General features: G+C 45.6%; 2 protein-coding genes across 4 annotated transcripts in view; both read right to left on the bottom strand.

Annotated features, from left to right (window-relative positions):
- PMP22 (peripheral myelin protein 22) overlaps positions 1-1173 on the bottom strand; it is a 55175-nt gene extending 54002 nt beyond the window's left edge. The window contains exon 1 of the mRNA XM_082373374.1: positions 149-1173. The gene's annotated coding sequence lies outside the window, so the exon portion shown is untranslated. The remainder of the gene's footprint in view (positions 1-148) is intronic.
- A 515-nt stretch (positions 1174-1688) lies between these two features.
- The window catches only part of TEKT3 (tektin 3), a 178246-nt gene continuing 154324 nt past the window's right edge, over positions 1689-25610 (bottom strand). For all 3 annotated transcript variants that reach the window (XM_082373360.1, XM_082373361.1, XM_082373362.1), the window contains 5 exons: positions 22884-22954; positions 19143-19286; positions 16554-16776; positions 13116-13270; positions 1689-4887 (listed from right to left, as the gene is read on the bottom strand). In XM_082373360.1, coding sequence (XP_082229486.1) covers positions 4671-4887; positions 13116-13270; positions 16554-16776; positions 19143-19286; positions 22884-22954 — 810 coding nt within the window. In that variant the 3' untranslated portion in view covers positions 1689-4670. The remainder of the gene's footprint in view (positions 4888-13115; positions 13271-16553; positions 16777-19142; positions 19287-22883; positions 22955-25610) is intronic.

The raw sequence follows: 25610 nt of genomic DNA on the forward strand, positions 1-25610 counted from the left end.
CTCATGTCCGCGAAGCCAGTCCTGCCTGTATGTAACTCCTGTATGTAGCTCCTCACATGTTCAGGGTCTTTGAAAATGTGATTCTCTCCACCTAGAGCACCTTTGCAGGCTCTCCCACCCCCAGCACATTGCACATTGATTTTCTTACCATTCAGACAGTTGCTTAAGTGTCACAACTTCAAGAGAGCCTTCCAAGATGCAATTCCTCTCATAAATTCTCATAATTAGCTTAGTTCTTTGTATGATGATTTGTCAGTAGAATCCACTGGACTGCAAGCTCCATGAGGGCAGAGACCGTGTCCATCTTGTCCATTGTATTATCTCCAGAGTCCAATACGGCACAAACACCTGGAAGGGCCTCAGTAAAAATCTACTGATTGAGTCAATGAATAAAGAATGAATTGCAATTTTCCACATACTATATCTTCAAAGAATTGGCTGGTGGGGACAGCTGGGGGGTGACGTTGGAGGACAAGATATCACAGGTCCCAGGCCAGACCCCCGTTCCTAGCACGGTTTCACTCCGTACACCTTGCTCTGCTCTCCTCCAGGGATTCAACCAACCAGCAAACAGGCAGACAGAGTGAAGCTGAGGTTTGGATGACTTACCACTGAACCATCCTGCCATTCCTATTGGGCCACAATATATCCTCTTGCTTGCCACTGGATTTGATCTTCTATCGTGAAACTGACCAATAGTGATGGTCATTATTTCACCACTGGGGATAAGGTCTTTCTGCATTATCCCCGAGCATCTGAGCTTTCCCCTCCCTAAGAGATAACCTTTATCATCCTCTTCTTGAAGCTTGAACAATAAACACATCTCAGAACTTCTCTATGAAGGTAGTTATCCAACCAACCAGAACTCAAGTGACTCTTGAAATTCTCCCTAGATAGCTCTACGTCTGTAGCTTTGGGGTTTTCATTGACTCCTCATCTCTAAATTTCATAATTAGACTCCTTTCAACATTCCCTAACACTGTTACTCCACAATGCCTAGTACTCATCTTACTAATACATTCCTGTGTATCCTGGGCTCCACACGAGCAAAGAAATGTGACCTGAGCTAAGGGTCTTAAAATCCACGAGATAAGAGGAACAGAATCCAAACCAAGGTAAGAAAAGGAGGCACCTAGTTCTAAATTCTTTTTTCTCTCTAGAGGAAGTTAGCTATTTCTGTAGCTATAACTCCAGCTCAGAGACAACCCAGAATGCACACAAACGGGAAAGAACCTATTTTAGTTAACGCGCACCAAAATGCCGGTAAGTGACACAAAACACAATCGCTTCCCATTTGGGACTGAATGCTCTTTAGGAGAAATATGGTTCCAAAGACCCAGGCACATGGAGAGCAGTCCTCCAGTCCATCAGCACCAACGGTTATTGCCAACAGGATGCCAGAAGAGGTTGATTTCTAGAATTGCGTACATTCTGTCAAATCAGAGATTTTTTTCTTCTATCTGATGAAACAGAGTATACACACAGATATTAGCCTTAAATGCTATTTAAAGATAGAATCAAAGACGTTGAGATCTAGGACTTGGCAATACTTTGGTAAAATTAATTCATTGCATTGATGAGATTGATTGTTCGAAATATTATACCCTCACGGACGTCTCTGGGGAAAAATAACACTTTAGTTTTAAAATAATTTTCTTTAAAAATCCACAACCTTTGATAGTGTCTAATTTATTCTTTTTTTTTTTTTTTTGCCACGCCGCAGGGCATGTGGGATCTTAGTTCCCTGACCAGTGATCGAACCCAATCCCCTGCATTGGGAGTGCAGAGTCTTAACCATTGGACTGCCAGGGACAGCCCATGATAATGTCTAATTTATTCTGGACAGTTAGATCTCTACCATGATGCCACCAGAGTCGCTTTTTGGTCATGGTGAGCTCTTTAGAAGCTCCTTGCTAAAAGGAAAAAGTTGGCAGCAGAAAGGGTCTCCCATTAGCTCCCAGCAAAATAAGCAAACAGCAGGGGCCCCAGGGAATGAGCCACTAATCACAAAACAGAACGCTTCTGATGTTGGAAGGGAAAGATCTGGGCTGAGGGAGAATATAGAACTGTTTAGAGCAGAGATCGCAATATTTGTGCCGCTTCTTCTCCATCCTGGACCCCTGCAGGTTAGATTAGCCTTCCGACGCCCAGATTCTTACCTGTGTGAACTCACACATGTCCTCAGACTCCTCCTCAACATTCCAAATAAGCACTGCTATGGTCTAGAGCTGGTCCTCAAGGTAAAATAGATTTTCCATCCTTGGAGAAGACATTAAGTATTGTCTCTGTTCCCCATGAATGCCCGACTATACAGGGTTCAGAAAATACCATCATGGCACCCTGCCTAGAAGGCTGGTCTTGGCAATCTCACCAATGGTGGGTCCAGCACTGCTGGGACCAGTTGAAGGGCCAGGGCTAGAAGAGTGGAGACTGACAGGGAAAATTAGGGGCACATCAATGAGAACCAACTCCTCCTCCTCCTGAACTGGGTCAGCCCTGCATTCAGAAGGAAGGACTCCATCCCCGTTTTCAGTGCAAAAATTATAACCAAGAACCGGACCCCACCACAGCTATTTACAGCATGAACTCAGGGCTCAAAAGTGCCCTGCGAGGTGTTTATGACAACACTCTCCAGGGATGTAAATGGAAATTGCTAAAATTATAGGTGACTTGGTTATTTAGGGGCAGTTACACACATTTCTAAATCTGAATGATGCTTGGGTGGGTGGAACCCTTTGACATTCCAGCAGCCCTTCTTAAAGCCACATAATATTAAAGATAGTTTGAGCCTGAATATATAAAGCCAGATCACGTGCTGATATTTGCGGACCTGTGATTCTTATGCAAGATCACACTCTGAGTCTTGGCTGTTCATGGATCCCAGTGCTTGAATATCCACCCTCGGAAGTAGCTGTGACATTTTAGACCAGAAACCGAATGTTTATTTGTGGAACTTCGCTTTGCCCACAGTTTACCAAAATAACAAGAAAAGTAGCCTTTCCCTATGTCTGAACTACGTCTTCTTCCCATCACATTCTTGTAATGCTGGGAACATATGTTTAAGTAAAAGGACTCCACGCTCACATATTCCTCAAAAAAAATTATAATTCGTGGAAAAAGTCAGCAAGATTTTCCCTGAAACGTAACAAATAAGAGACACGTGGAATTTATGTTTATTCTAACTATTGTCTAAAAATGATGACCACCAACACTTGATTGCTCTAATTGCTAAGTGTCTTAGTGGCGCTTATATATCTTTGTTTCCATTAGAAGCAAAGGGAGAATGACGAAACCTACAATTTGATGTCTAAAATGATATACTGAGACCACAAAAATAACCCTAGTTCAAGCTTATCATGTTTATGTCAACCCTACCAGCATTTTGAGATGTTTTGTGAAGTTGACTGACCAAGGTGTGCTGAAAAATAGCTTTTAAGAAACAGAGAGAGAGAGAGATGGATTTGGCCTTAACAGTGGTTAGGACAGAGCAAAGAGAACACAGGCAGAAAAAGATGCTTATAAGAGAAAGAGGTAGGCATACAAGATGCAAGCTGTGAGAAACAGGAGAGAAAAGAGAGAAACCCTTCCCTCCGGTAACTCATCTTCCCATTTCAGTATTTCCAGATCAAAGGATTCAAAGCTAGCATGCTCTCTACATCATATCAAATTGAATTCCAGACGGTTAAGGGTAATTTAAGAAGTCATGAATGGAATCAGAGGAAATTATAGGTAAATAATCTTGGAACGAAGAAGAGCTTTTCTGGTGTAACTCCAAAGAAATAAATCATCACGGAAGTATTTACACATTTCAGCCTCTGAACATTAAAAACCATAAGCAAAATGTAAAGGCAAGTGGCATATAAAGAATATATGCTCAGTACATAGGATGAAAGTGTCACATGATTGATATACAGAGAACTCTAAAAAACAAATGAAAAAAAGATAAATACTCGGGGGAAACAGGCAAATAACAAGGACAAGCAATTGACAGAAGAAATTCAAGGGTCCAGTGAACAATGTTCTACATCACTATTTACTCCAATACAAACTCCAATACGAACTTTCCTTACCCGGTCATTGCTTTCACAAGGCCATGTCCCTGCACAGACCTGTCCATCACTCCCCCTACCCTTGAACCCACCCCCCCCCAACTTTCCAGGGGTCTCACCCATCCTGTTTCTTCATACACACCCTACGTTATGAATCACAGCCTAACTGGTCTACTTACTATTGTCCAAATGCACTCTCTATTTTTCCACCTTCGATTTTGCTCAAACTATCCCCGACTACTACCTTCCCAGAGGCCTTGCCCCTTCTCTCAGAACCCACCTGCTGGGATACCTGCCTCCACAGCCTCAGAGAAAAATACATTTCTCCTTTCCAGCCCATTCATGTTACACAGAGAATAACAAGAATAACACAAATAAGTGTTCTTACCTTGGCTATTACATCGATTGTTTTTCTCTGGCCCAGGAGCCTAGTAAATCGTCGGGAATTAAGGTTTGGAGGCAAACGAAAGGTTTTCCAAGACAGGACCGCGGCACATGTCTATAAATACGATCCTTTAATAAGTGAATATAGATCAGCCCTCGTGTAAGTGCGCGTGCGCGCGCGGCGCCCTGGTTCCGCCTTCCTTGGGGAGCGTCACACCTGGTCCAGGGGAGGGGGCCCTAGCAGAAACCCGCCAGCCGCCGGGCGCTGGGGAAGCTCCTGCGCATGCTCACGCACTTCTCCTGGTCGATGTACAGGGAGTTGGCTTTGACCGCCAGGTCGTGCTCCAGGGTGGCCTTGCTGTGGACCAGCGACTGCAGGGTGTCCTCCGCGTCCCTCAGGCGCTGCTGCAGGGTCTGGATGGTGTCGTCCACCTCGTACACCTCGTTAACCAGGCTGCGTGGGGAAGAGGCACCGGTTAGGTTAGCAGAAGTCACGCTGCTTATCAGCTCCACCGGGGCCGAGTGTGGTTACGGAATTCCCACCGGTCACACCAACCTCAGAACTACTTCACGTTGCAAAGCCGCAAAGCAAACAGGACGATCCAAGAGGCACACCAAGGATATTCGGGGGACACCAGCAAGTTTTCATACATGCATTGTGCATACACGCGAATATTAAACATTATAATATTTAAAAAGAAGGTAAACTTTTAAACATTTGATTTTTTTTTAAATAGCAAAGATGGGAAAAATGGAAACAGCTCAATTTTCATGCAATTACTTTATCATTGAAAGTTGTTTATATAGTGAGGAAGAGGGGAACACCCAACTTTATTCAGTGGCTAGAATTCAGCCCAACCTGTTAACTACAGTGGGGGAGGGGTTAGTTAATGGGGCACTCCTCCAATTATAATGACCCTCCCCCCAGCAATGCCCCAAGGTTCCAGAGTAAATATCGAAACGTCAAAAACCTTATAGAACACGAAAATGATAATTCATGAAATGAGCTACGTAAACCATGAAACAAGTTGCAGTTCTGATTGCACTGATGATGAAAAACATGACACATTTTTCAAGACAGAAAGGAAAAAAGGCATCATTTCATGTAAAAAAATCTAGCATCTCCTTCTCAAATTATTTTAACCGATATCGTTTTCATTTTCATTTCTTTGATTATTAGTGAAACTTTCCTAAATGTCTATTGGGCATTTTGCAGTTTTTCCGTGAATTGCCTCTTCCTGTCTTTTGCTCATTTTTCTACTGGGGTATTACTAACTATCTTAAACTTTGGCAAAGAGCTCTTTAAGTTTTAGGCATATTACATTTTTTTTTTTTTTTTTGGTCTGTTAAGCTTGTGGCAAATGTTTTCCCTAATTTGTTTTTTACTTTTAATTTAGCTTATGTTTCGTTATACATAAGATTTCAATTTTTAGTTAGCTAAATCTTTCTTTTTCTTTGTGATTTCTTCTACTGTGTTTATATTTAGAAACTCTTTCTCCCCTCAAAGAGCAATTAAGCAAGGACTCCTTTACCCTCTGATTTGGCCAATAATATCCAAGGGATGGGACCACATGGTCAATCAAGAGAAAGAATATTAAACAGGTTATAAAAGACAACAATAAGGATAATAACTTATCTATTGACGACCTTACTTCATATGTATACATATATATATATAATTCTACATATATAGTCAGTTGAAACCACCAACTCCAAATTCATCCAATTTTGCCCAGTGATTCAAAGCTAAAGTTTTCTTTGTTGGGGATGTTCATTTATCAGCAGACTGGGGGGGGAGGGAGGGTGGGTGTGTGCATGAAATTAACTAAAATGTACCATAATATAAAGAGAAGCGTGACAGTGAACGAATAGGGGTGTGGACGTCGCTGGAGACGGAAAAGGATTTCACGATCGTAGAAAAATATCCAGACCATGTGGAAATCATTCTACCAAGACCATTTTATAGCTTCACAGACTTTGCCACTGGAAGATAAATGGCAGAGGTCATCAAGCCCAGCTTCCTTGTTCTACAGACAAGGAAATTGAGCCCTAGGGATTGATGAACTGCCCTCCCCACAGGCAGACGGCCTGCATGTGTTTATACACCGCTCACAGTTATCCAGGAAGCTAAGAAGGAAATCAGGAGTCTCGGCGGCCATAATAAGGAACAGGGTCCCATTTCCTGCCCCACCCACTCAGCTCCCAGAAGCAGAGACCTGGGAAGTTGGCCTCGGCCCTGGACCCTTTGGGTGAGACCATCTCATTTCTATTTGTCAACCCCACAGCGCAGGCCTCCCAGATGATACACAAGAGGCCCAGTTAAATTTGAATTTCAGATAAACATGGATGTTTTTAGTACCAGTATTTTTTTCCCTGCGGGAAAATATAAACAACATAAAGTTTACCATCTGAGCCATTTTTAAGTGTGCAGTTTGGTGGCATCATCTGCATTCACACGGCCACCACCACCCTCCACCCACAGAACTCTTTTCATCTTGCAAAACGGCAGCTCTGTCCCCTTTCGACACTAACCCCTATTCCGCCCCCCGACCCCCATCCCCTGGCAACCACCATTCTTCTTTCTGTCTCTATGAATCTGACCACACTAGGTACCTCATACAAGTGGAATCGTCCAGTATTCGTCCTTCTGTGACTGGTTTGTTTCACTCAGCATCATGTCCTCAAGGTTCATCCATGTGGTAGCATGTGTCAGAACTTCCTTTCTTTTTAAGGCTGAATAATATTCACTACAAGTATTTTTACTTACCATAAGTGTTTTCTGTGTAAAGATGCCTTGCGGTATTGGGGATATACTAATACTAAAAAATTATTCGTCGTTTATCTGAGATTCATATTTACCTGGCCGCTAATTTGCAAAATCTGGCAACCCTACCACAAGAACCAAAATAGTGTCAGGCCCAAAATTAGCTCTCACAGAATATTCATTTAAGATGGCACCAAAGCCACAACCTCTCTACTCAAAACCCTCCGCCCCCTGCTTTTCATAAAGGACAAATTGTAAATGTATTTAAGGAGATACACCAAATCAGCAGCTGCTGGTTGACGTTGGGGGTGGGCTGGGGGTGGAGAGGAGAGGGCAGAAAAGAGGCTCTTGTTTTTTACTCCATGTGGATCTGTACCGTTCGAATTTGTTTTAAAATCAGAGCGTGTCTCTCTCTTACTTGTGAATTTAAACAAAGTGAAAAGTTTGACATAAAACGATAAAGGAACAACGTCTTCATTGTGTTATCTTGTATTGAGTATTATTATGAGAGAACAAGAGGAAACAACATCCTGATGATAACGGACACCATAGCCAGATGATGGAATACTATGCAGGCAATACTTTTTAAAAAAGAATTTGTTGGGGGCTTCCCTGGTGGCACAGTGGTTGAGAATCCGCCTGCCAATGCAGGGGACACGGGTTCAAGCCCTGGTCTGGGAAAGATCCCACATGCCGCGGAGCAACTAGGCCCGTGAGCCACAATTACTGAGCCTGCGCGTCTGGAGCCTGTGCTCCGCAACAAGAGAGGCCGCGATAATGAGAGGCCCGCGCACCGCAATGAAGAGTGGCCCCCACTTGCCGCAACTAGAGAAAGCCCTCGCACAGAAACGAAGACCCAACACAGCCATAAATAAATGAATAAATTAATTTAAAAAAAAAAAGAATTTGTTTTTGCCTTGGGGAAGGAAACTCAGAATACAATGTTGGTTGAAAAAGTCAGGATATAGAACTCTACATGCAGCGTGATCACAATTTTGTTAACGTGCCTGGTGGCAACCGTGGTTATCCCTCAACGGCGAGGAGAATTGACAATGATTTTTATTTTTTATTTCATTTTCTGATTTTCTATCACGAACAGATACAGCTCTTAAAGCCAGAAAGAAAACAATAAATAGTTTCCAAAAAGGAAACACAATTTTGAGGGACTTGAACCATCTTTGGCCTTGAACTCAGAGAGGTTACCTGAAGTGCCTCGGCTGGACCGACACCGCGACGGGGCAAACATCACATCTCCATCCGAGGCCACAGCGGACAAATGAAGGGGGTCTGGAGACTCCCCAGGACCGCTCTGCGGGCCCACGTTCTGGACACACCCTCCCTGGTAGGTATGCCCCCCAGGGGCTCACCCACGCCGAGGTGGGGTACAGAGCAGATGAATCACCAGCACCCCAGGCCACCTGCCTGTCCCATCTCAGGCCATGGTGACGTCATCCTTGCAGATGCTGAAACCAAAGGTCTTCTGATCATCCCTGACCCCGCCCCCTTCCTCGCACCCCTACGTCCCTCAATGTAAAAATCTGTTGCGCCTGTCTCCCCGTGCCGCTGCGCCCTTCCTCTCCACTCTGCAGGCAAGTCCTTGAATGTCCCTGCTCTGTGTCTGACCTCAGGGTCTCCACCCTTGCCGTCCCGTCAGCCCACGATGCTCTTACCCCACTCTTCATCCCGCTAATTCACGCCATCCTCAAAGCCCGGCTGGACAGACCCTTCTTAGGGAAGTCCCTCCCTCAGCCCTGGGACTAGTTCGCTGCCCGATGTCGTGTGTTTCAAGAGCACCAGCCCTTCTGCGGCCCTCGGGGTGCTTGTCATGGCCTATGTGCTACATCTCCCTGCCGGCCATCGGGTCCGGGAAAGTGACATCCACAGCCCCTCCTGCAGTTGATAGGGGCACAAAACATGCTTGATGGATGGGGACCAACTTCTGTGTCCTAGGAGATGCAGCGCATGATGGGAGGTAGGAAGCTGCCCGAAGTCCGAGTCAAGGGTCTCCCAAGCACGAGGAGCAGACCCCCGGTGATGAAGAAGCAGCGCCGGCCAGAGGGAGCACCTGCAGCCAGCCCGAGGCGGGGAGCACCGCAGAGCACCCCCAAAAGGCTCATGGATGCAACGACAAGCCGTGAAAACACACCTACACCGTGCATCTCCTTTCATCTTAGAGCCTGAACCATCTTCTTACTTCCAATGGGGGAGGGAAGGAATTAAACTTAAGTGTGGAAGTTTCCTCTGGCCTGAGATCTGTAAACACAGCATCTGAGAACTGAGCTAAAAGCATATTTTGTTGTTGTTTAGGTCAGGTTGGATTTAAAAAGTAAGTTTCTTTTTTGAAGATCCCAGGGTATACAATACCACTAGCAAAGAAACAGATCTTCAGAGAGGCTGTCGGACACGGCTGGTGATGGGATTTACGAGGGTGAGTTGTTTATAATCACACTGGCCTGCTTCTCGTCTCCCAGCCTTCCCTGAGCTGTTTTCACCGCTTCAAAAAGAACCCTGAACCCAAAGGTAGGCACGGAGCAGGGTGACGTCTGAGTCTTTCTTTACTCCTCACAGCCAAACGTTAGTCTAGTGGAAAATTTATCTGTGAGGGGTCTTCTGAAAAAAGACACATTAAAATACCAATTTTTTTAAAAAGGAATTCCAGATACTTAGAATGCAGGCAGCTAACATCCTGGTTTTCCCATCGCTGCGTGAAGGCAGCTCAGAGATACTACACCTCCCTCAACTTTCGCCGTTAGAAATACGTTTCTCCTCCTCTTTCAAGGCCACGTTCCACTCTCAGTTTCCTTATTCTTGGCAGATGGCAGACAGCCGTTCTGCTGAAACCACTCATTTTGGGGGAAATTACAGAACTGAAAAACAGTTTGCATTCAAATACAAATAAAACTACCGTCTCCTGAAAAAAATATATCAAGATTAAGCAAAGCAGAGCCTGGCCTGGCCTGGCTTGCCCTCAAGGATGCCAAGAATGTTTAAGATTGCTCTTGAAAGCACCCATTTAGAAAAAGTTCAAATGCAAATCAAGGTCTTGAAATGCAAACAGCGCTTTTTCTCTGTCCTCACTCCCCTGAGTTTATGGTCCTTATGTTTTCTTCATCTAGACAGCCAAAGGGTTGCTTTCAGAATGATCAGTTGAATAAGAAAAATAATCCCCTCCTCCCTCAATAACAATCCTAAATTCCACTGCTGTTCCTCTAGGACCATATTTTTGGCAACGCTATTTTAACAAGAAATCTTTACGGAAACAAAAGTAGGTTTTGTCCTGAAGTCAGTAAAGGAGCAGAGGAAATAGACGCACTGCAGGGTCGACAGGAAGTCAAGGAAAAGCAAATTCTGTTTAGCCGTGAAGGGGGAGAAAAGAGGAAAAATCATTCAGCTTCTCAGAAGCAGCTGTGAATGCCTCATTGTCTGATAACTGCAAAGTCAAATTCGACCACGACTCAAAACCCTTCTAAAAAGCAACCCTGTGTTGGTCTGATGGCAGCCCGAACAATTCCTCTCTTCCCGTCTCTACTTTTTTTTTTTTCCTTTTAATATATTTATTTATTTATTTATTTTTGGCTGCGTTGAGTCTTCGTTGCTGCGTGTGGGCTTTCTCTAGTTGCGGCGAGCAGGGGCTACTCTTTGTTGCGGTGCGCGGGCTTCTCCTGCGGTGGCTTCTCTTGTTGCAGAGCACGGGCTCTAGGCGGACGGGCTTCAGCAGTTGTGGTGCGTGGGCTCAGTAGTTGCGGCTCGCGGGCTCTAGAGCGCAGGCTCAGTAGCTGTGGTGCACGGGCTTAGTTGCTCCGCGGCATGTGGGATCTTCCTGGACCAGGGCTCGAACCCATGTCCCCTGCATTGGCAGGCGTATTCTTAACCACTGTGCCACCAGGGAAGTCCCCCGTCTCTACTTTTGATGACTCTGCAGAAATTGTCGGCGCATGAAACTTCAGCTCAGCTTCTCCCAATAATATTTGCATAAAACCACAATTCATGATCTAATCTAACTGGCCAAATGGGTGTGATCCCACTACCAGGTTCCTGTAATAAATAGATACTTCAGACTGGTTGCCTCCAGAGTGGCAGGCCGCTTCACCTCAATGATGGGCTGTGTGTGAGTAAGGGTTCTGTGGAACCCACTTGGAGAAACATGTGGCCTGGGTGACCTCCTCCATGGTGATGGCCCGGATGACAGCTCCACTAGGAGAAACGCAGCTACTGTGGGAGATGACGGCCACCTGAATCTATTCTAGAGCTCACCTCTTAGCATCCAACACAGACAACACACGTGCTGTCCGTGGAGGGTGTTTTCCAGTAACGTCTCCTCTGTGACCCTCTGTTTTATCCTCTGTGAGAGTGAGATGAGGATACTGCTTTGCTGACCCATCCCATGTGGGCATTGAGAAGGCCAGATGAGCTTAGGTACAGGACGGGGGGTGGCAAAGGCCCCATACAATGAAATTGCTGCTTTGCTTGAACGGAGCTCAGCAGGGAGATGGGCAAGGATTCTAATTACGTCTCTCCTTCCTCCCAGCGGTTGCCAGCTGGGTCACCGTCACTCAGCCCACTTCTGCCTCCATTTACTTATTTGTAAATTGAAGATAATGCATGAGGTAAAGTATGCAGGACAGTGCCCGGCACAGAATAAGATCAATAAATGGCAACAGCTATTGTGATTGTCACCATCACCACCTTTATCATCATCTTCCTCATTCTTGGCCTCACAAAGACCACCCTTTCCTTCCCTGCAGGGAATCCACAGCCTCACGCCACCGCTTGTTCCTTGGGTAAGAGCTCAAAGTCGCTTTGTCCCTAGGATATAAGGGAATTCAATCGTGGACCAGGCAGACTGCAAGGCTAGTGGTCTCTCCCACCGCTCCAGTTCAAGTGCTGCCACTTCGTTCCTCCAGTTGCTGTAAATTTGATTTGCTTCTGCACAAAGTGTTTCAAGACCTAAGCACAGCAATGATGAAATCCAGAAAGAGGCAGATAGGCAGGTACTGAGAAATTGGAAACGAAGCCAGAATGGGGGTGGGAGGGTGGCCAATTCCATTCAAGCCCATCCTGAAAGGAATCTTCCAAGTTAAAACAAGAAGAATAAAATACACCTAGTGTCCAGAAGATGAAGTGTAGGGTCAATCTCTCCCACCGTGTACACGTGGGAGATGCTTGATGATGACCAGCTGCTTTCAATTTCTACCAAGAACAGAACAAACTGAAATGAGCTGAAATGAGCCATCGGGGTTTAGGGCCTCCTGAGGGTGCTCTTAACGATGAGAGCAGGAATGAAGCACCCAAAGAGGCGGATGAGAGCAATGGTGAGAGCAAACAGATGGGGTCGGGGGAGGTGGTACCCAAAGACCCTTTTCCGATGAGTCGGGGGCACTCGGACACACACAGCGGCCAACCTCTGTACTGTCTCCGAGACAGGGGATCTGGAAAGTCCGGACACTCCAGGGAGGTGCAAAGGAGCCCAACGCCACCTCCACCCCCTGAATGAGGCTAAATGTTAACACTATTCTTGTGTGCAGTGTTGATGTCGTTTCCTTTCTGTTTTAGTCGCGGTAAAATAGACATAACACAAAATTTACCATCTCAGCTCTTAAGTTCCTGGCATTAAGTACATCCACAATCTTGGCAACCATCACCACCTTCCACCTTGAGACCTTTTTATCATCCCAAACCGAGACTCCGGGCTGTTAAACACTAACCCCATTACTGACACTTTAAAGAAGGTTCTAGCACCGTGACCGTCACTAGGCCGCTCCACGTCCCCGTGTGCTGGTGGACGAGCCTTAGGAGCTCAGAGCTGCCGGCAGCCTGGGGGTTTCCCCAGAGGAGCCCGAGCTGGCCCTGAGGGCGCCCCCCTCCCCATCACCGTGACCCCCACCTGGGCCTCGCCCCCTCGTCTCTCCCCCGCTCACCGCAGCTGAGCCATGTCTCTGCAGAGCTCTATGTTGGGCCTCCGCGTACGCTCATCCAGCCTGGTCTGAGCCACCTTCAGGAAGGCAGACTTGTCCTTGATGGCCTTCTTGATGGATTCGATGGTCATCTCCGTCTGGAAAATCTCCTGCAGGGTCTGTACCAGGAGAAGCAAACGCCCGAGGCTTTGGTGCCGTGCCCTCAACAACCTGCTCCCCGACCCGTGCATTTGTGGCTGGGCCTCCCCCTCTGATGGGGAGGAGGGTTGTCTGAGGGCCTCCTCCTACCAGCCCCATCCCGGGACCCGCGGTGGGAGGTACGGCACCTGCCCCCACCCTTTGGAGAGCATCTCCTCCCGACTCAACGTGCGAGCACTTAGGCCACAGAAATGGGTGAATGCCGCATATCCGAGCTCGCTTTCTCTTTTTCCCTCAGATCACCGGTTGTTAGATATTTACTGATACACATTCGTATGTGACTCTGAGCAAAGGGAGGCCAGGAGCTTTGAGGGTCCCCGCTTCCCTCCCACATCGGTGCATCCTTGCTTCTTTATCTTCCTGCTGTCTCTCCTCACTAATCTCAGAGAGGTTTTCCTGCTAGGGGAGGATTTGCCTTGAAGCAAATCAAGGTCAAGCTTTGGGGTGTCTCACTTGCAAGGGAGGAGCACTGGTAATCTGGTAACCCCAATTTTATATTCTTCTCTCCTTAAAGAAGGTCCCCCCAGTTACCTAAACCTGGATCCCTCCCTGGTTCCTCTTCCTCTTCTGACAAGCAAGCCCCCTTCTTGTGCTCTGAAAACCCTGCCTTCTCCTTCACCTACGACCTTGACCTCTGCCCCCCATGTCTCCACACCCTCCCATTAGTCCCCTCTTCTTCAGCCGCTTTCCTGTGGCCTGGAGATGCCCCCCAACCATCACCCAAATTCCTTTGAACCCTCATGCCTTCCCCACCACGCTCTCATCCAATCCCACTGGGTCCTCTCCAGCTGGTACCTTCCCAGCCTCTCCTCAAGTTCACAGCCACATGGACTCAGCAATGGCCTTGCCTACTCCCTCCACATGCCACCCACCTAACCTTCCAGCGGCCCCCGTATCCTGTCTCTGGCCCTGGTTGCTCTGGTGAGACCACGCGCTCAAAGTCAATGATGAGGCCTCTCCGGAGTGTCCCTCCCCTTGAAACCCTCGCCTTGCTTACTTCTCTGGCCAACTGCTATCCTAATCCCTGATTTTCTCTCTAACTCCTTCTCCCCACTCCAGTGCAAAGTGCTGCCCTTGACCCCTTCTCTGCTACCTCCTTTCTCCCTGCAGAGACCTCCTGTAACCACACAGCTTCAGCACTTGTGAAAGCCAGGAACTCTTACACCTGTCAGTTAAGCTTTGCCCTCTCTTCCAAGCTTTCAACCACCTGCTGAAAATCATTACACTGTTCTATCACCAAGGCCACCCTCAAGGGCTCCCCGCTCCACGAAGCCACCCCCATCTCTCACCACTGGAAATAACTGCTCCTTCTGCTAAACAAACTGAACCTTTTATCTGTAGCTCCAAAGGGTTCTTTCTGCACTTTTCTGATGGAACTTATTATGTTCTACGTACGTGTCTTGTCTCACACAAGACACAAGATGGCAGGGTCAGTGAGTCGTCATGTGTGTACACCCCAAAGCTCCTGGCACAGCACCTTGAATGTAGCTGTTATGAGTTGAATTCTATCCTCCTCAACCTCCCGAAATCCATATGTTGAAGTCCTAACCCCCAGACCTCGGAGTGTGATTTTATTTGAAGGTAGAGCCTTTAAACAGCTAATGAAGTTCTTTAATGAGGTCATTAGTGTTGGTCCTAATCCAATCTGACTGGTGTCCTTATAAAGAGAGATTAGGAGACAGACAGGCATGGAGGGAAGACCACGTGATGATGTGGGAGAAGGCACCCGTCTACAAGCCTAGGAGAGAGGCCTCAGAAGAAACCAACCCCACTGATAACTTGATCTCAGACTTCGGCCTCCAGGACTGTGAGAAAATAAATTTCTGTTGTTTAAGCCACCCAGTTTGTAGGGCTTTGTTATGGCAGCCAGAGCAAACTAATACAGTAGTAAACAAAAATTTGTTGAACAAAGGGACTCCATCATGTCAGCCTTCTATGGATAAAAGGCCTTTAGATGGCCCCTCACTGCCCAGGGGACGCCTTCCCATCAATGACTTCCACGGTCTGGCTCCACCTGCCTTTCCAAGCTTCTCTCTCTAGGGACACACACTGTCTGTGCCAGCCAGATGGGTCTCTTTACAGACCTGACTCAGCCTCTGATTGGCTATACCTCCCGAGGCTTTGTTCATGATGTTGCTCTACCTGAGTGTTTGCTTCTTCCTCCAAACTCCCAGAACAATTTCTGTATTGGCTATTTGGCAACCATGATCTGTAATTTTCTACTGTTTTTCATTGTGCATGAGCTTTTCATATTACATGCACCTTCTCCACAAATATAAGCTTCCTGGGACAAAAACTACATTTTATCCTTCTCTCTTCCCTTCCCTGGATGTAGAAGCTGTCTGACCCAACAGATGTGTGTCGCCCAAAGAAGACACCATGAGAAGGAAAGGTAAATTACTGCAGCCTGGGAAAACACAGTGCCCTCAATAGGATAATATCTCCTGAGAGCAACAGAGCCAACATGGTAAGGTTCTTAAAAAGAGAAATGAAACTACTCAATATTCTGCAATAACCTATATTGGAAAAGAATCTGAAAAAGAATGAATATGTATATATGGATAACTGAACCACTACACCTGAAACTAACACAACATTATAAATCAACTAGACCCCAGTATAAAATAAAAATTAAATGAAGAAACAAAACCAAAAAACTATATGCAGCATAATCCACAGAAATAATAAGAACTCCAAGACCGATACTAAAAAAAGCAAGAGCACCTTGTTTATCTTGAAACCCACGAATTCTGCCTAACTGTTTCATCTTATTGTCCTTATAAAACACTTATACTTAAAGCACTTTAAAAAGTTCAATATCAGAAACATTTCGAACCACTTAATAGTTTCCTGTATTTGGTTTTGTAGTCCAGAAAAAAAGGCCTGAAATAATTTAACAGAAAACATCCCTACCATATGTCCTAAAAATAAACTCACTTCCTAGTTACATACGGTGATTCATTAAACGTTAATAATAATATTTTTGTTTCTATTAAATACTAGGAACCTTTCATGACATAGTGCATTCTTTGTGTTTCCATTTCCAATTCATGTTGGATTCCAACTTCATGTTGACACCTGGCTACCTGGCTAAAATAAATGGTGCACTTTGTACCGGTTTTCAGTTTTCTTAGTCTGTATGGCCAGGAAGTCATGTGCCTTATGGTGGAGATGTGTGGTCCCAGGGCCCCCTGCTCTATCTATCCAGGTCAGCTGCGGGGGCCTCCCAGTGCTTGGCTTTACCTTTGAGAGGTGAATCTGAATCTTATTTTTAGCATCTGCAGTCTCAGCAATGCGGCTGGTGAAAGCCAGGTTCACTTTGTTGAACTGATTCCACATCTCGTTGGCTGTCACCACCAGCAGGTTCTGGATGTCGTCTCTTAGTTTCGCAGAGGCAGCTCGCTCGCTCTGGGAGCGAAGAATATTGTCGTCGGTTAATTTGGCCCAGGACTCGGGCACTGAGACCCTGAAGAAAAAGGAAATAGACCCAGACAACGGAAACAATGACGAATCAGCCTAGATTTTCTGTAGGCGACCGTTCATCCTGAGAAAGAAAAAAACCCCAATCACTTGATCCTGGTTTTACTGCATGAAGTGTAAACATCAGAGCAAAGCTTCTTTTAAACTTTTCTTAATTGCTCCTTGTTTGACTGCTTACTCTCTGTCAATCCGCAGCATAAATTAAGTTCTCTGCCAATGTGTGGGGGCGGGGGAAGGGATTGGGGAAGGGTACGAGTATGTCCCTTCATTAGAAACGTGTCTCACCGGCCCCATAAGCGTTACGAAAAAATATTCAACCTCAGGACTAATCAAAGTGGTACTAATGAAAACAACAACAAATTAACAAGCCTTTGTCAGAATAACAAAGAATGAAGAGAATGATAATTTTCTGGTGAGCATGTTTAGAAAAAGATTCTCTCATCCTGCAGGTAGGAAAGTTGAATTGGTACGGCCATGCCGGAGAGCAAATGTGCATAACGCAGAAATTCCACTTTAGAAAGTGTTTTTATTGACATCTAATTGACATATAACATTATATTAGTTTCAGGTGTGCAACATAATGATTTGATTTATGGATACATTGCAAAATGGTCACTACAGTAAGTCTAGCTAACAACGTCCACCATCACACACAGTTACAAACCTTTTTTCTTGAATGAGAATTTTTAAGAGCTACTGTCTTAGCAACTTTCAAATATGCAATAGAGTATTGTTAACCAGTCACCATGCTGTACTTTATAACCCCAGGACGAAAGATACAGAATGCTTCCTGAATTGGCACACCATCACGGTGCAGGGGTCATGCTAATCTCTGTATCAATCCACTTCAGAAATTGATCCTAAGGAAATAACCCAAAGATGTGTATGTAAGGAGATTCGTTTTTAGCAGTGTTTATGCCAATCCCTGAAACACTGGAAACACCCTAAAATGTCCCAAAGTAAAGAAAAATTTGAGTAAATTATGGTACCTTTTAAAAAGTGATCCATACATTATGCAAACTCATGCTGTAGAAGAATATTTTCACAGACAACGTTTTTGACATATCCTGAAGTGAAGAATCAGACAGGCTATACAAACAGCACACGTGTAATACCAGTCTTTAACAATATAAATCGGTATCTACACGAGTGGAAGAATACTGGAAGGACTGACAGTAAATTGTTAACATTGGGCCTCTCTGTGTGGTTTCTTTGCTTGATGGTGTAATAGGATATCAAATGAGACTCTTACTGTCGGTTAAGGTTTTAGCTCAGGCCATGATGACCAAAAATAACATCCTATGTGCTCCATACCCTGACACCCTATGAGAGACGGCTAAGAATTCATGCTGGAAATAGATGAGGCCCTTTATGGAGGACCAAGTGGTCAGAGTGTGTGTGGTTCGATCCCAGCCCACCACCCCCCCCACGTCCACCCCAGAAGGAGAAAAGGAAGATGCTTCCTGCTCTCCTCAAATTAAGTAAGAGGCACTTCATGGGGACCACTTAGGACCTAGGGTCTGAATCTGATTCATACCCGAAGAATCTGAATGAAAAAGTTGGTACCCACTGCTGCTCCTATTACAGGAGAGGTAAGAGGGGGAGCTGCTTTGGGGTGACCAGCCCCAAAGGGAGCTTTAAAGGGAGTCCCTTTAAAAGGGGAGGGGCCATGAGTGTGGTCATGGTTACACAGGCATAGAAATTTGTTAAAACTCATCAAAATATACACTAACGCCAAATGCATTTTAGCATAGGTGAATTTCACCTCAATCAAGTTGATTTTTTTAAATGTTCTATGTCACCATTTTCCAAAGAGATGTGAAAGCAACAGGACCATTTTTATAAGATGGTAAAGAAAGATAACAGGGTTATCAAGATGCAGAAAGACAGGCCCTCTCATAGAGAAAAGAGCATCAACCCAAGATCGTATCCAGGGGCCTGGCAAAGAAACCATGGACGGGGCAGGTCTACGAAAGAGTGGAAATAAATTACTCAACATTCAGCTGCTTTTCAGCTGGTTCTTCCCACCCCCGGCCCACGTCCAGGGCATCCGATACACTGGTAACATTTTATTTTCTTTGTGCTTAACTGTGTTTTCTAGGTCTTTCTGCCGCAAGCAGGTGCTATTTTCACAGTCAGAAATATAAACAATGAATATTCTTCTACAAAAGATTACAGGATGCAAGTGTCTGCAGAACACCGTGCTTACTGACGACCGGTCCATAGCAGGTGCCTCTTACCTTTCCGCATCCTCCCAGGATCTCCGATTTACCTGTGCGCTGCATCCTTTTGAATGGAGAGAGAATGAATTAAGTGACATGGAAATCACAGAGGCGGCATGCGCCTACTTACGTGGCATCCACCCTCTCCACTCCGCGGAAGTAGCTGACGCCGTCCGACGTGTTTCGCAGGTGGTGGCATTTATCGTCGATGCGGTAGGCCGCCTGTTTGTCACTCAGGTCCTTCTCCAGCTCGTGCTGGGAAGCTCTGTTGGCTCTAAAACACAGAGGGGAGACGGAGCTTCAGGCTAAGGGAACAATGTCACAGGAGGAAGCATGACGGCCCTTCAGGGTGGGGACCCACCTCCACCCCCCCCCCAACGCGCACCCGTGACTGCTCTCTGGGTCTCTCCTCCTTCCCACAATGTCCAACTTCTCCATTAAAAGCAGCTTCCCCTGGAGCTGTCCCTACATGTGGGTGATGAGAGCCCTGCCCACACTGTCCCTTCCATGGGCATGAGACGTGCAGACACACAGAAATTGGTATCTGGAGCTCCCCCAGGCTGGGGCCCATCTTCCTAGTACCCAAACCGCTCCAGACAGGACACTGGTTTGGAGCAATCTGTCCACATCTGTGCCTCCCTTTCCTTCTTCCTTTTCCTCAGCTACATCCTAACCCCTCTCTCCTCCATTCCTAGAGTGCAATTCCCTGAGAAGTTAGGAGGTATTCACAGGCAGCCTCTCTCCAGCTGTAAATGACCTCACTTTGCAGTTGTGCCAAGCCTGGAGGTAGAAACCGAGGGTCAAAATGGACCTCCCCAGCAGGAGTCAGCGTGTGGAAAGAGGCCAGGAACTGGCAGCCCCCAGGCTCCTGCTCCTGACAGAACCCTCCTGGGAAGGAAGAGGACTTGGCGAGCTCTGAGATGCCTGGCGTTCCTGCCCCGCCACGCAGAGAGAGGGCCCGGCAGGCAGCTCAGTCCCAAAGAGACAGGCCGGTGGGGCAGGCGTGGGTGACAGGTGAGCCACGTCTTGACTTGTGGCATAGACCATTCCACATATCATTACAGAGTGCCTATTCTGCGCCAGGATGCATCACGGACAAAGCAAACGTCTCTTCCCTAGAGGAGCTCACATCCTACAGGGGGGTGACAGGCCGTCCCCATAAGGAATAAGCAAATCCTGTGGTTTGTTAGCAGAAAACAAAGCAGGAAAAAGGGGGCCAGGAATGTGAGCGATGATTCTCAATAGGATGGTCAGGGTAGGACTCTCCTCAAGGAGGTGATACCAAGACTTGCAGAGGGAGAACCAGACCTTGCTGCCCATTGGAATGTGTCAGGTTTTCCTCTGAGTGGAATGAGAGACCACTGACTTACAATCTTAGAGGATCGTTCTGGTGTGGGGTTAAGAACGGACTACAGGGGACAGAGAGACCCCGTGAGCAGACCGGTGAGGCTACCCAGGTGAGAGACGGTGGTGGCTTGGACCAAAGGGGCGGCAGTGAAGGAGGTGAGAAGTGCTCAGATTCTGGAGATGCTTTAAAGATGGAACCAGGACTTATATACACGACCAAATGTAAAATAGATGGCGAGTGGGAAGCAGCCGCATAGCACAGGGAGATCAGCTCGGTGCTTTGTGACCACCTAGAGGGGTGGGATAGGGAGGGAGGGAGGGAGACGCAAGAGGGAGGGGATATGGGGATATATGTATATGTATAGCTGATTCACTTCGTTATAAAGCAGAAACTAACACACCATTGTAAAGCAATTATACTCCAATAAAGATGTTAAAAAATAAATAAATAAAGAGCACAGGCTCCGGAGCAAAAAAAAAAAAAAAAAAAGCCAAAGTTGAGTCATTGGAATAGCAGGATTCCATCAGCAGAGGTGGGCAAATCTATGGGTGGGTTGGAGGGCTGGGGGAGAAGACAGCAGGTCTTGCTTTACATTTGAGTGTCCATTAAAACATCCAAGCGGAGGTACCAAGTGGGTTGTTGGAATTGGGGAGAAAGGTCTGGGCTAGAAATAAAAATTGGGCAATCGCATACAGAGAGCATCTGAAAAAGCCAGAGAACTGGATGATCCTAGACATTTCTCCATTCCCGGAGCCCAAAAAAGGTCTTGGCATAGGGGAGCCACCCAGGAAAGCCTGTGTGGAACGGAAGGGGCTAATTCTCTTTAACTTGGCCTGTGCCTTCAGGGAAGTCACTTGACCTGTCAAAGCTCTTTGTGTTGTTGTGTGTAAAGTGGAAACGAGGGTAGCGGCACACAGGTCGTCTGCATTTTGTGAATTCTAAATCAGCGTGTGTGCGCAGAGGATGAAAGGAGAGGAAGCTGCATCCCCGCTGCTTCAGAGTTCAGGTTACTGGGTTGAAACTCTGGGATTCTTAGGTCTTTCTCATCTGTGGTCTGGGACCAAGATGCTCCCCAGGCTTCCTCTCTTGGGCTGACACCCTTGACCTCCTCTGACCTGACCTCAGAGCCTCCTTAGGAAGGCCTTCTATCCATCCACCGTCTTAGAGCCCAAGATGGGAGAGATCTAGGCTCCCATGTTGGTTTCTAATGAGATTCCATTCTCAGCTGAGATCCAAGCCCATCTCATGTTCCTTCCTTAATTGTTCCTTCAAGACAAGTGGAGCTGAAAACCTTCCTCCCAACACCTTTGCTGGACCGAGCCCAGTAACCATGTTAGAGATGCCGGCTCCCACAGACCCTGGAGACACCACCCCAGGAAATGAGGTGGGCATTTTGCCCACTGTGGATTAAAAAGCAAAGGACATGGAAGATGGACAGCAGAGTTTAGATTACGAAAAAAATGAGGATTAGGAACTGGACCAGAAGAAAACAGAACAATCACTGGAACCACCCTAAACTGTTTCTGCAATTTCCAGGGAGCAGAAACCAGAAATGAATATCGGAAGTGGCAGTCGGTCATCCTTAGCCAATCCTCAGCTATCCTCACCGATTTCTGAATTAAGGAGCCCTTCCCATCGCAGCTTGAGAGAGATCTCAGCCATCTGAATCTCACCAACCTTCACAGCATGAATCCTGATGGTCAGCAGACTGAGTGAGAAGAACCGCCACCTTTAGAACAACTATTCCTTTGTCTACATCACACGCTACCCCTGACAACATCAGTATAGGCAGAATCATCATTTCCTCTGTGTGACATATTCAACACTACTTCTTTCCATGGCCGTCACCAAATGAACGTTGACCTTCCTAGTCCTATAAGGTGACAGGCTTGGCCAATATTTTTTCTATGCTGACAGCTGTTATCATTGCTTCAAACCCTCCTCTGACTATTAGTCTTTGCCCCCAACCCCCACTATAAATATTAAGTACCTACTGTCTACTATTGCCAAGAGAAGAATTTGTATTCTGCTAGAGAGTAGGACGGGTGAACAATTACAGTGCAATGGATACGGTGAACGCAGTGGTGTAATCACAGCACCGAGGACCATGTACCAGGGTTGCCGAGAAACCGGAGAAGGCTGAGTTTTTAAGGAGAAGTGGAAAGTAAATAGAAAAGTGTGCCACAGTTCATCGCTTTTCCAGCTGTCGGGCTGCACATGTACAAGTCTATCTCTTATCAAAGAATAAAAGTCTTTTGAGTTAAAAGAAACCTTAGCCACACTTCAAGGTAGGATAAAAATCCTTTCTGAAGCATTGCAAAAATTATCTCTTCAAATAAAAATTTAAAGTAAGTACCCCAAGTACTCATTTTACCTTCTAAATAAAAATGTGTATGTGCATGCAGATGTGTGTCCATGTATAAGAAATCCTTACATAAGAAGCTAAGAGAAATCTGATTGGGAAGCATGGAAGTATAGTTTCATGATAGAGTTTCAACTGTATAGAGAGGTAAAAGCTCTTACGCCAGTTGGGCAATGGCCTTGTCCAAATGCAGCTTCATCCTTTCTTGACAACACAGAATAATATCAACCTCCTACTCAAGTGAAAAAAAAAAGCCACATTAATGTTTTGATATTGAACATAACATGCAGAGTCAACAATGTAACAAAACATTGATGAAGGAAATCTTTGTTTCTGGGAAAATCGTGAAGTAAAACAAGAAAAGAATTTTATACCCACTTATTTACCTATACGCCCCCATGATATTGCTGTCTTAATATTAGACTGAGATTCACCCTTTACAGGGCTTTAGGGAAATATATTATGGAACAAGTTGGGACAGGGGTAAAATTTTAGGAGTTTATTTTTTATCTCTGGTCTTTAATTGAATCAGTCAATCAATCCATCAAATTCTGGTGATACACAAGGTTGAATTTAATGCATGGCTTCTTCTATACTAAGTATCCTTCCAAGAAAAGTGAATCTGGAAGGGAAAAGGACAGCCTAAAAGGCAGTTCTCTCAGGCAGTGCATGTGACCTCCAAAAGAGCCAGCTTTTTGTTCCAAACGGAGGCCAACCTCCACCCTAGGAGGCCAGCTCTCCCCTTGTCCTGCCTCCGCACTGCAGCGCAGCTGCTGTACTCGTATGAAATCTGCACTCTCCATGCCACTCTGCTTGACCACGCACATGGCATTTTGATGCCGCTAGGATGTATCTACTGTTACATGTAGGGCAGAGATTTTGTAGATTTTGTGTTGTAGCAGAGATTTTTTAAATAAATATTTACTTCCCTCTGAAATTCATATTCACATTAGAAAATTTAGGAACCCAAAATAGCACCTAGAAGACATTTAAAAAGTGCACATAACCATCGCTACCACTTTTTCAAGTGAAAAGTGATCATACCATCATACTGAACACTGAACATGAAACTTGAACACTTTCCCATGACATAAAACTATACTGTGATGAACAAGCTCAAAAATATTTGGACACCACCAAAGGGGATGCCTTTTTTCAAGGTTTTGACAAGTACAACCAAATTGCCCTTCAGAAAAGTTGTACCCGTTTACAACAATAAATGAGTGTGAGTTTCCTCACCTCACACACCCAGGAGACACTATGATTCCTCTCAATCTTTGCCAACATGAAAGACCACCCCCCAATAAAAGCACACTTGTTCAGATTTGCAGGTTAATATTTTGACTGGGTATTTGTTCATGATTTGACTTCCTTCTCTTGTGAACCACCTGTTCATGTGCTTGTCTACATTTTCTGTTATGTTTCTCTTATTTATAAATATTCTTGTATTTAAAATTCAATCCTTTCCCATTATATGACACATATATATTTTTTTCACCAGTTTGGCCCTTGCCTTTATATTTTGTGTGCGGTGTTTTTGATATATAGACATTTATGGTTTCTATGACGTCAAACTATCAAATGTTCCCTTTGGGTTTCTGCCTTTGTTCATTTGATTTTAGAGTCCTCTTCACTCCAATGTTAATTATTACTCAACTATATAGTCTTCTTATTCTTTTATTGTTTAATTGGTTAACATAAAAATATTATGCCTAGAGTTTATTTCAGTAATAACCCTCCTGCCTGATTCTTTGATACTCTGAATGATTGGAGTAAATGAAAAACTGAATTCCCATGACATGTTATCAAGTCCCCTTGCCCTTACAGGCAGCAAGGATTTCTCACACATTCTCACCGTAGGTTGTGCGTGTCTTTGATTTTTTTTGTTGTTCGGTCTTCATCTTTCTCTGTGGCTTGGTGTGTGTGTGTGTGTTTGTGTATGTGTGTGTGTGTGTGTGTGTGTGTGTGTGTGTGTGTAGCCATTTCATGGAGGTGTTGGCAAAGGATACACGGAATACTGCTTAGAAAATACCACTTAAAACCCAAAATCCCAGTGAGCTTTTATGCTATGTGTACACAATTCACACAGAGGGAATTCCTGGAACTTTCAGTGGAAAAAATTACATTTAATGAGACTCTTGCTATAAAAAAACCCTTCAACACTAATTTTTATATTTGAATTTAAATAATGTCATATGGTGAACATCGTGGTTGGAAGCAGAAGGTTTCCTGGGAATAGGGAATGCCTGAAACCAAAGACTTTTGTAACTGTCCCCAACGCTAACTTACCTACTAATCCGCACTCACACGCGGGGCTGGTCTGGAAATGCCTCCGTGAAGTGAATGCGGGGCAAGGGCCTTATTCCCTCAATCGCCCGTGAGAAGAAAGTTTGCCGGAAGGTGGTGGGTACAGACAGAGGGCAGAAGTGTGAGAAGAGACCAGATGTAATCAGACCAATAGCTGCCACCTGACACCCAGGGAAATGAAGGTCATGGCAGAAAACCCAAGAACCACACACTAGGAGCCTGGCAAGTGGTGCCACCCCTTCTGGATCCTGAACTTGGGGAGGAAAAATAGACCCCACGAATAAAAGGGTGGCAGTGACTTCTCTGAGTTTCTCAGAGTCTCAGTGGCCAAAATGAATACATTGTGACTTAAGATGGAATGAGAACAAGGAATCATATCCAAGCATTTGAAGAACCTTGAATTAATCCTACTATCTGAGCAGGCGAAACCTTAGCGAAGCATCTCTTACGGTTCTCCTCTTGGGAGCTGTGGTCTTGGGATGGGGTGGCGGAGCGGGGAAGTAGAATAGAGACTTCACAGCCTTTGGCATGCCCTCACCTCAAGCAAACCCCCTCCTGTTGCCTCACCCTCCTGAGTCTTG

Source organism: Balaenoptera borealis, assembly GCF_965194805.1.
Source record: "Balaenoptera borealis genome assembly, chromosome: 20".
NCBI classification, from domain to species: domain Eukaryota; kingdom Metazoa; phylum Chordata; class Mammalia; order Artiodactyla; family Balaenopteridae; genus Balaenoptera; species Balaenoptera borealis.